The sequence below is a fragment of the Mya arenaria genome, chromosome 5 (assembly GCF_026914265.1).
Source record: "Mya arenaria isolate MELC-2E11 chromosome 5, ASM2691426v1".
In the NCBI taxonomy this organism is placed as follows: Eukaryota; Metazoa; Mollusca; class Bivalvia; order Myida; family Myidae; genus Mya; species Mya arenaria.
In genome coordinates, this window is record NC_069126.1 from 79,961,936 (window position 1) to 79,974,140 (window position 12,205).

Sequence of the window (12,205 nt, forward strand, 5' to 3'; positions counted from 1 at the left end):
ATTTCAAGAAATTTTAACTTACCAGGTATGTGCTTCAATGTTATGAACGTGTCGTTTATTGTTGGAGAGAACCCGTTTTCATTGGAGGCGTAAATTGAAGCAATGTATTCTGTTTCGGGTTCTAAACTTCTTAACGTGTAATTAATTTGTGCTTTATGTGTGTGTTGGATAGACATTGTGATCCACCCTGATAAATCGCCCTTCTTCGTATAGGTGATGTAAAACGTTTGTGGCGAGCCGTTGTCAAACCCAGGAACCCAGGTCAACACAGCACTCGTTTCTCTTATTTCCTCTTGGATTACATGGAAGCCTGAGGGCGACTCCGGTTTTCCTGTATTTAAAAATGATGCCAAGGAGCAAAAAGACGTTAGTGTAATATCTGTCATAGAAGCATGAACGCCATCATTTACGTGAATTTGGGATTGACATATCGGTTATTGACCATATCTATAACCATTTTTGGCCAAGTTTTATCAAATCATGTCCTACATTTACAAACAAAATGTTGGGTTGAGTTATATTTATATATTAAAAACAATTTGTAATCAATTCGTATAAATATATCTTAAAATAATAGTACTATGTCGTTTTAGACAACCTTCTTAAAAAGTTAAGCAAGAATTTGCTTTTTAAAAAATATCAAACAAAAGGACTTTTCAATTGAATTCCTTATAAAATTCAACAACATAGATGTATATGACGATTAAAAGACCAGTAAAGTACCTATAGGTATAAGGTGCAACCACTCAATAAATGGTGATCCAATGCCGTTTGACACAGACAACTGGTACATTCCGAAATCCTCTATGTTAACATCACGTATTGTTAAAAAGCTCGAAAGGCCTTCAGACTTTACATTATATTTAAGCATTCCATCCAACGAGTTGCTACAAGAACCCTCGCTTGCGTTCCTGCACCCTTGCCATACAAACTGTGAAGGTTTTGGAACTGGGTAGGCAGCTATTGTATACCACAGCGTCACATTTTCATGTTGACGGGCGGTGTAAAAAAGCTTCACAACAACTCCTGTGGGTTTCCTTGCTGAGCCTGCAGAAATCAGCACTCATAAATCAATGGCAATGCTAATGTTAAACGTCAAGCTATCTGCAAGCCAATTTGTTCTGTTTTGGTAACACGGGGATATATTCTCTATTAAATTGATATGACGCTAAACCGCAGTACGGCCGCGTTCGTTAATATTTGTTTTCAAAACATAATATAATGAATCCACATCTTTTATCTAGGGTATAACGTGACTAATGGATAGTTTGAGTTGTTTTAAATATATTGATGTTTATATCAGGGTGATTTAGTCATGTCGGTAAAGTAGAGTAAATAAAAAGAATACGAAATACTTCTTTATATTCTGTTTATCAGTTCAGCTTGTTATTTTTTTTATTATTACCCGTGCTTTTCAGATATTGCACAATATAAGTATACGCGTTTTTGGTCAATATGTACATAAAATGTCATTTAGATATCGAATGATCGTTTAGCAAATGCATATATTGACCTTTTATTTATGGATAGTTCATTATTGTCATGTTTCCTTTGAGTTTTTGAAATCCCAACTTTTATTCATATAATGGTCTCAATTTTGTGTTAATATCAATTATATCGTATAATGAACAACGTCTCCATTATAATATAAACATCGTTATCATATTTTATGATAAATTATAAGTTCTTGAAGTAACGTAATTAATAAATAGCGTTGAAATGAGTAAGCGCTATATCATGACACTTGGATATACCTTTTTACAGTTATAAATATATATATATATATATATACATATTTACTTAAAATAGTTTTGTCTTGTCAATACGGCCATTACTGGACTGTTTAATTACGTTTCGTTGAAACGGATCATACTTAGTTTATAGCAGGCATCTAAATTTCAACGATACAACTACTTACATCTGACAAACAAATGGACCGAAGCGTTACCCCCCGTTCCATACTGGTTGTATCCTGAGCAAGTATAAACTCCCGTGTCTGAACATTCAGCCGTCATTCCATGTATAAGTTGATGTACTCCAGGTCTTTCTAGTATTGTCTTTCCATCCTTAACAATGAACATATGCGAGGCAGGGTTACTTTCCAGCGAGCATTGCAGGTTGTTTGTAGAATGTTCCTCAATTTCTACCGATGCGTTTGAAACGTTGTTGAGCAGTAACTGTAAATTAGCTGCTCCATCTGAAACACAACGAGGTTAAAATAGTTATTTTTCAATAATTTGAATCACAACTTATTTTCAATTCCACACGTAATATATCAATGATTAATAACATAAATGTAGTAGATAAATTACATATAAAATAGTTCAAAGAAACAGAACACTTTCAATACCTTGAGGAAACACTTTTTGATGATACTTTACACTATTTTTTGTCAAAATATCAATACCTAATTATTTCATGTTACGAATTTCATCAATATTCACGTCCTACTGGACATTGTTAAGAAACAACAAAATTTCCAAATAATACGATTTTAACTTCAAGGACAAGCCCTGTAATCAAATTCAAATATATATCCTGTTTATGGGCTCAAGGGAAGGCCCACATGTCATTAAACTAGAAACACGATGGTCACACACATACCCACTTACAAACAACAAAAACTCTCCACACATGCATCAAAAAGCTTTTACGAGTGTCCAGAGTCTATGATTATAACCTCACAGTTTTACCTACAGTTGTAATTTAAAGAATGAAAAAGTTTTGAAAACAAATATTGCTATGAATTTATCAGAAAAAAAATGTTTTTTGAATCAAAGAACATTTATATAACATGAAAATAATTTTAGAAATATTATCCGAAAATTAAAAAAAAAATACAATAATTAGTTGAAGATTAATGACGCTGGCATTTTCAAATTACAAACATTAAAATGAAAGACAATTGAGCGCACGACTTAAAATAGGATTACAAGTAGGAATACGCCATCAAATTTAGCAGATGTTTTAACATGTGTGTAATAAGACAATCCATCTGCAATAATACAGAACATTGTTTTTGTGGAAAATACTAAAATTAAAGCAGCTTATCAGAGCTAGCCGGAGAACTTGTGCAAAAGTAAATTAAGCTTAAGAGTAGATGTACAGAGGCGTAAGATGGTGTTTAGCGATGGGATGTCAGTGTTTTTAAGTACCGCTAAGGAAAAGCACTTTTTTATTAAAGTATCATCCTGGGAATTAACATTATGCAGGTCAGGGGATGCATAACATATGATGACCAAGGTTCCTTTTTTCATTCATTAATGTAAGTATAAACAGTGACGAGTGTATTCAAATAATTGACATCATTTTGTACTCAGTTGTATTAGCAATAATATATATTCCAGAATGATAAATCACACGGCCATACATCCCTTGAAACTAAAGCCTGGAAGAAATAATAATCATGTTTAACTTGGCCGGTACAAACTCCTTACCTCAACATCATTGATAATGTGTTGCCTCTTATGAAAATCATTATTACGCGACAGGTTGGAAATGTTATTACTGTTGGTGACTTGAAAGCAGTGACCACAGTTCGTATGATTATTTTCCAAGACCTTACCACAATGTTCAGAGATATCGCGGACATATTACTTAATATTAGAAAGAAGGAATGATTTAAATGTGTGTAAGTTAGTTTGTGTTTCTACTTCAATTTATGTTCATGAAATCTAACATGACCACCAAAACAAAATCAGACTTTTTCACACTGCAGTTTAGTTATGAGAAATTGGTTTATGTTCTCCGTTATTTCTTGAATATACTGAATATGTATTAATTAAACTGACCATGAACATGTGTTCAATAATCAACACTCATAAACAATATAACCATTTGGCACTTACACAATACATCTATTGTAAAGGACGTTGAGTTTCGGCCAGTAACCGGGCTACCACTACCAGAAGCGGACATATTGTTCCTGGCCTCGATGATGTACGATCCTGCCTGTGATCTTGCTATGTCGATGAAGCTAAGTTGCAGGTTATTACCCCCTTGTCCAGATAGCTGATATATGTTCGGAAGTGGATTACTGTCAGCTGTACAGGAGATTGAGAACGTGCTACCAACAACAACCCTCAACGTTGGGGAAATGTTCACGTTGTTGGATGTACACTCAGGACGGTCCGGTCCATCTAGAAATGATATGAAGATTGAAAATGCAAATCAGTTTATTGTAAATCTATGAACGGCACATGTATACTCGTAACGTTTCAAACAGCAATCAACTATGTAAACTAAAGGCTAGCACCTCTGTCAAAACTGGGTTCGGTAAGTGCGTATGCACTCACCATTTGTCATTTAGATTTCGCGCATAGTTATGGGTATGTGGCGAAACGCGATTGTTTATATGATATTATTATTTAAACGATATCTACACTGCTACTTAACTCTTACCAATTCAGTAATTGCACATAACCTTAACATAAGTTTAACATAAATAAAACATATTTAGCATTTTACAGCTAAAAGACAAAGCTAATAATTAAACACACTTTAACGGATACAGGCGGACAATCACATGTTTATTTTATGTAAGAGTTACTTCAAATAACCGCAATATGTCACATCAAGGAGGAAAACAGGTGTATCAACACCACAATGAAATAATGTTGTAAAGTGGCCTTAAATTATGAAACAGTGCGCTTAAAATTAGACTTTTGGCAACATTTTGTATAGTATAGTCATGTAAAATGCACAAAGTGTACAATGCATTGCAAAGGATAAAGCCAAGTCCAATTTACTCAACAATTCAAACCTGAGTCGTATTTTATTCACTATGCCAGCTAAACCAAACACATCAAACAAAATGCATTCACCTTGTTGACAAAGTTAATTTTTAAAATGTCTCTATAATGACAGAATACTCGCGCAAAGTTAATCTGCACCGAATTACCCGCATACTATATATTCCCTATATGAGTTTTCTTAATACAAGCTACGTCACGCTTGGACAAAAGAAAATTATATATCAGTGGTTTACAATTATGCATATGCAACATTCTAAAGACGCTGGGCTGAAACAACTGACACAAACTGAAAAAAATCATCAAACGCGTTCTGTCCCATTCGGCAATACGGGACTATACTCACAAAACGTGTCAGGTCAAAAGCCTGACAACGCTTTGAGCGCTTTGATTAATATTAGCAAGGCCTATCCATGAGGAAAGACGTAAAGTGATTGCAAAGCAGTTTAAGTCTATTGTTTTAAAATGGGGGCGGAAATGTAAATAACTATGTATGTTCGAAAAATGTATACCTTAATTATTATGTATTTCTTTAAAGAGACATTTATACTAATATCTGTCTCATTCAAATATAAAACAAATTTTAAAATAAAGTACCTTTCACTTTAAACCAATTGAGAATGCCAGGCTATTTGGCTTTTCAATAAACCTAGAGTAATGACAAGTCTATCGATAAGACGTTTAACGTCACTTAAACCCTGCTATATTGCTATCTAAAATATCATTTTTATTGTTTGTCTAATCTGAATTTAAAAATCGAAACACATGGTTTATTCATTATACGGACAAAGAGTTCACTATTTCATCCTAAATATGGGAATAAAATCATTATGTGTAAATTTTAACACTATTAACACATACACTTCGCATATGAAGTGAACTAATTAAGTCTGCTAATAAGAACCTAAAAATGTATTTACATATTTTTTTTCTTCGATGAACCCTCAAACTGCTTTCACTGAATAGGCACTTTCATCGAGACATATCGGATGTATAATATATTATGAATTGTTTTTAATCAATACGTATATATCTCTTCAGTTAAAATACATACATAATGCACCCAAAAATAATAAAAAAATAAGGCCTTACCGATTATACCGACTTACATAGAACATTGATCTTCTTTGTTCCGGAGGTGAACCATTGGTCCCTGTTTCTTGCTCGACAGTACACGCCCACGTCCTGGTCACCTCTCTGTACCTGTAGATTAAGTGTCCCGTACGTCACGTAGAGATTTCCTTCAGGTTTGGAGGACGTATTTGTACCCGAGGTAATTTTTGTGTCGTTTGCGTTAGCTTGGTTTGTGTTGTCTTTGTACCAAGCGACGGTAGATATAGTGTTTCCAGGTGACGTCTCACACAGGAATGTGGATGTTGTGTTAACTATAACGGACACAGGATTGACAATCGGAGATGTAATTACTGCTGACGTTATGCCAACTAAAACAAAGAAGCAGATGTTGTGCATCAACCAAGAAGCAGGTGTTAGACACTGAAATAATTTTATTATCAAATAACAAAACCCACACTAACACCAATGGATTGAGTTCATCACAAATGTTCCTTATGTTATATATTATAAAGCATTTGCAACAGGCGGGGAACTATAAAATTACGTCGAATAAGCATATATTAACGGTTAACAGTAGAAGCGACCCAGCAAACATTTTATGTTGGTCCGATGTCTTTGCGATATGAAATGTTTCATCGGCCCGACATCGGCATTTCATCGGGCCGATTTCGGATGTCAGCATATTTCGTATATACCCGACGTATAACCAGCGTAATGCCGAGATTGGTTTGGTCTTTATTTCCATACAGTCTATTTTTCAATGACAACAGGACAAGACAGTTAAAAACAAGGTTTTGTTTTGGTAGGTCTTTGGACAGAAAAAAAGATAATGCAGAGAAAACCTAACCCGTCAGGCATACCATTTACTCTAAATAACGGTAACTCGTTTGAAGCACTCCAAATGTTATGTCTAAAATCGTTTCCCAGCTTGGTCTAGTACCCATCCGTTCAAAGTAGGTTGAGTAACACCTAGTATGTGTTAAAGGGGAGACGGCACCATACAATTAGGGTCACCATTCTGGGAAAATTCGCAAACTCGTTCATCGTTTAAAGCAATAGCGAAATATGTGCTTAAACGGTAGAAAACACGTTTATCGGCTTAATGTGGTACGCACTGCGATTAAGTAGAAGGAGTACCACCTAGTGTGTTTTGAAGACGACAAGAACCACTCCAAAACAGGTAACCAATTCGAAAAATTTCAATCACTCGTTAAAGGAATTCGAAAAGTTTGGTCTAAAAGAGACAACCAGCTTGGACTGGAACTCAACTGAGTAAAGTAGTCAGATCACCTAGTAAATGTTGAGAGGGTTCCGCAAACCTACCACCACTTGAAGGTCACTATTCCGGAAATATCGTAAGCTTCTTTTACGCACGCTGTGCATAAAACTAAAGAAACCACATTATCCGGTTAGGTCAAGTACTCAATAAAGTAATTAAGGTGGAAAAACGTGTAGTATGCGTTATAGGGATCACACCACCCTACTACCCCATATAGGTCACAATTCCGAGAAAATTTGTTAAGTCAACTTAAGCACTTGCAGATTTGGGCTTAACTGTAGAAAACCTGTTTTCCGTCCGGGTCTGGTACACACTTAAATGATGTAGGCGGATGACAACCTAGTAGCTACGCGGTGAAGGGTACCCACCCACCTACGACCTAATATATGTAGATCATCAATCTGAGAAAACTCGGTTCCTTATTTAAAGAACTCGCAAAGTTTTACGTTGTACAGTTGTGTATGGTACTTAATAGGATGTAGTAGGCGTAGTACAATTTAGAATGTGTTGAAGGGGATTAACTCAACTATCAGTCATGTATATATAAGTCAGTTGGAAAAACTCGTATAAAGCACTCGTAAAATTATGTCTAAAATGGTAGGAGCTCCCTTTTCCGGCTTGGTTTACTCACTACAGTGAGGTAGGAGGAGTAAGTCCTAGAACTTGTTGCAGGAGATACCCGCTATAGGTAAGCACTTTGGGAAAACTCGTAAACTCGACGCTTTTAAAACACTCGCAATATTGGGCATAAGACGTTAGTTAACCCGTGTTTTGGCTAGTGTTGGTACTCACTTGAATAAAGTAGGCGATTTACCACCTAGTAGACTTTATATGAGACACGGCAACCTCCAATCCCGTATAGGTCACCAATTTAGGAAATTTCGCTTATTTTTTAAAGCACGTGATAACGCCATTCAATCACGCTACAACGGTTCTCTGAGTAGCTCGTTTATAACGCTATCGTACCTTTTTCTCTTCAAGACGATGTTTGAGCAAATATAAACAATTGTTGAAGGGTTCCAAATGTTCGTATCTTAGTTTTAATACTCCTAATGGTGTGCTACACAAATATTTGTAATACAAAAGTGCATTTTGCAAATCATAAGCTAGTTTCTATTAATAGTTTTGAGGGGGACTCAAAATGAGGCATTGACCCCTTATCTAAACATGACAGCGATCTGAATGAACCTGACAGTACATTTACTTTTAATGCCATCTCGATATGGTACTTTTCATGATACATGGGTCGTCTGCTAGCGGATTCGAAAATTACATTCGAAATAAAGATTGATCAATACTAGTGATAAACGTATTTGGGACCAAATATTTAGTTCGAAAATTCGTTTTATTCGAAATAGTGAAGTTCGGTTTAAACATTATTTTTTACATTGAATAAAGAAGGGAAAAAATCCGGACCGAAAAAAAAGTTCGATATACCGATTAATTCGGTTTATCGGTGTTCGAAATAGCGGTGTTCTACTGTATTTCAAAATGATGTATAGCCTGACTTTGAAAACAAACGATAACACGATATTCTTTTGACAATTATAGATGCGCTTATAAGTACAAGTTTTGCTATGGGAGGTAAATTGAAACATATTAAAGGACTGACTTTGTTCTAGTTTTGTCCCCTTTAACATTTTCATTATCAGGAATACTTCACAACAGGGCACGATTACAAAATAGCTGCGTTCAACACTACATGTATATCAATATTAATACTTACAAGATAAACATATGGCATAAACCACGGCTATTTCTAGACGTTGACAACCGTCATTGCAATTAGACTCAAATCCTTACTTAAACCGCCCTAGACACACTTAACGCGTATCCACCAACGCATCAGCCTCTTTTCTGATGTAATAGTATTTTAAAGCAGGGAGGTAATTATAATGCGTACTATATTAACTTGCATGTCACATTTAGGTTTAAAGCATTGCAAAACCCTCAGCTGATTGCCCTGACACTCTGCCCGATCATTTTACACGCAAAATTGATAGCATTTTTTGGTTGGATGGAAGATTTAGATAACTAATACTAAAGATCAAACATCGTTTTACACTACAAGGTTATACTATCAGTTTAAGGTTTATATATTTACCCCTTAAAATATCTTATGTAGCGATTTAAAAATGTCAGTCTTTAGATAGACAATACTGTGGCGTTTGTCCAAAAATACTGCATATAACCCAATGTTACTTCCTCGTTCATAAAAAAGCAAATACCTGTTTCAGTTTTACAAACGATATGGAGGGGTTTTCACAAAACATATGATTATTCTGAGCTTTGATGCCTCTAATAAAGATATATAGAAATATTTGTTAAATACGCAATATCATTGAGTTGTAATGCTCTGTGAGCCCACAAAAATGAACAACATTGACTGGTAACAATCGGTATCAATTTAGTATACAGACTGTAGATAACTTACTTACTCTTTAAACACCAATCGAATTACATGTGTATAATTTGCTTGGCCCGCAAAACCAACCCATCATACTAAGTACATTAGACCAGTGTTTATCCTGTTACTTGCATACAAATTGGTCCAGTCATAAGGTGCCGTGTAAACAAAAGTTTTTTAGATAGTAGACGAGTGATGTCGGAGCTTATCAATAATGACCGCTTGTTGTCAGGTGGTTATATGACCGCGAAAACGAATTTCTTTTTTATTCTGAAATGTCAGAGGAAAAACGCAAATACTGCTTCAGAATCTTACCAATAGTTAAAAAACAACCGACATCAGTAACAATTCACCTCGACAATTCCAACACTGTACAGGTGTGAAATTACTCATTTTCAGTGCAGTTTTGAATATTCAACACTTAATTCTTTAATATCAAAATTAATTTAAATCCATTGATGTGGCCACTGTTTGTAAACACTCTCGATCTTATACCATGACCTGTGCAGTCTAAGACTTGCGGAATAAGTGTGACATGATGTGATAATGTTCGTTGACTGATCCAAATTAAGGCACTTTTAAAATCTGTTTATGTTATGAATTGATATTGATGTGTTAAATTGCATTTACTCTATTATAAACATATTGATTTTTGTAAATAGCTTTGAGAGCTACTTTATGGGCGCATTTACATGGACACGGACTGTGCCGATGTCAACAGGATAAAACAGTTGTCCTCCTTATTTGTAAAGAAACCTGATAATTGTAAGGTAATTTATAGTGTTTTAATAAACCAAGTAACAGGATAAATATAATACTAGGTTAATGCCGTGGATGGAGAAAGTTTATTCGGTTATCGGCCAGATGATCGGCTGGTTATTCGGCCAGATAATTCCTCTATCCACGGCACATAACTACCATTCTATATGTATAGTTTATGTTTGAGGTCTCCTTAATGACGGGATCATTGAGCGAAAATCCTCGTAATCGGAAAAATACGCACTTTATTTTAACCTATATTTCTTGTTTTATCTAAATATTGCCCGCGATGTACACTTTGGGACAAAAATGTACATATTCTTATTAGTTGTTTAAAAAAATGCATATGCAACTTGCTTAAGGCTCTTCTGCATTGCCTTCTGTTTAGATCATTTCGTCGTGTTTGCATTGTGAAGTTCGAATTGCCGTATTTGTTTAACATTTCCTTTTTTATATTATCGTCTGTATTGGTAATGGAAAGTTTTGACTAAATGTTGAAGGTAAAATTATTGCCAATATATCTGTACTAGTTGAGCCTGTACTCAATGGCAAATTCTTACTCGGGACACCCAGAATTACTGCATTGCAAGTGGGAATGCAGTTGACACTAGGCAGTCCATAATACTAGTAAAAGGCAATGTGTTACAGATATAATGATATGACATCATGCAAAGAAAGCTTTTATTCAAGTACAATTTATATCATTTGTTCAGAAAAAAATGCAAATAAAATAAACATAATGATTATTACAAGGATTGAAAAACGAACTGTACTACAAATGATAAAACAACTTTCTCAACAACACACAATCGATAACTAACAAGTTCTCTCTAAAAAAAACTTCGCAATTCGGTAACATTTGATTGCAGAAAGTGTCGACAAATTATATACGCCTTTCATTTTAAATCAACATAGGGTTTTAAAATGTCCATGTTATTAAATGATGATATATATATAGCAGATAATAAGTCAAAGAAGTAAATATATCATTCAACTTTTTCAACAACTTATTCTAACAAGAGGGTCATGATAGCCCTAAAATGCTCACCTAAGGAAGGGCCACAACTCTGTGATAAAGCATTAATAACAATGTTATAATTTGAACATATCTTTACTGAAGACAATGCCCTGTTTTACATTTGTAAAAGGTCATGTAATGAAGCTACCTGTTAGTTTTCATTTTGTCGGCCATTTTTTTGTTGATTCATCTTGTATTTTTAAAAAGGGTCATGGAAGTAATTTTTCTGTAAAGTTTCAGTGAATGGTAGTTCCAGAGGAGATGATTTTTTTAAAGAAGTCGGCCAGATTGTTGTTTTGTTGATCAACCCTTTGTTGTATTTTGTAGAAGGTTATCTAAGGAAGCTTCATGTTAAGTTTCATTGAATTTGGACTGGTAGTTTCATAGATGTTTTTTTAAAGTAAAACAGGAAGTCAGCCACTTTGTTGTTGATGCTGTTCTTGTTGTTTTTGTTGTTGTTGTTGAACAATCGTGACTCCTTTTTGTACTTTTGAAGAGGGTTACCCAAGGAAGCTTCATGTAAAGTTTCATTTAATTTGGACTGGTAGTTTTAGAAGATATGTTTTTAAAAGCAAAATAGGAAGTTGGCCATTGCATTGTTGTTGTTTTTGTTTTTGTTGTTGTTGTTGTTGATCAATCGCGACCCCTTGTAGTATTTCTGTTGAAGGTTCCGAAAGGAAGCTTCCTGTAAAGTGTAAAGTTTCATAGAATTTGGACTGGTAGTTTTAGAAAGATTTTTTTTAAACAAAACAGGAAGTTGGCAATCTCGTTGCTGTTGCTGTTGTTGTTGTTGTCGATCAATCGTGACCCCTTGTTGTATTATTGTAGAGGATCACCCAAGGAAGCTTCCTGTAAAGGTCCATTGAATTTGCACTGGTAGTTTCAGATAAGATATTTTTTAAAAGCAAAACAGGAAA

At 34.8% G+C, this 12,205-nt stretch overlaps 1 protein-coding gene across 1 annotated transcript in view; it reads right to left on the reverse strand.

Moving 5' to 3' along the window:
• Positions 1-1,014: 1,014 nt before the first annotated feature.
• The window catches only part of LOC128235993 (titin-like), a 38,969-nt gene continuing 27,778 nt past the window's right edge, over positions 1,015-12,205 (reverse strand). The window contains exons 9-12 of the mRNA XM_052950775.1: positions 5,861-6,193; positions 3,849-4,139; positions 2,037-2,197; positions 1,015-1,047 (exon numbers count right to left, since the gene is read on the reverse strand). Coding sequence (XP_052806735.1) covers positions 1,015-1,047; positions 2,037-2,197; positions 3,849-4,139; positions 5,861-6,193 — 818 coding nt within the window. The remainder of the gene's footprint in view (positions 1,048-2,036; positions 2,198-3,848; positions 4,140-5,860; positions 6,194-12,205) is intronic.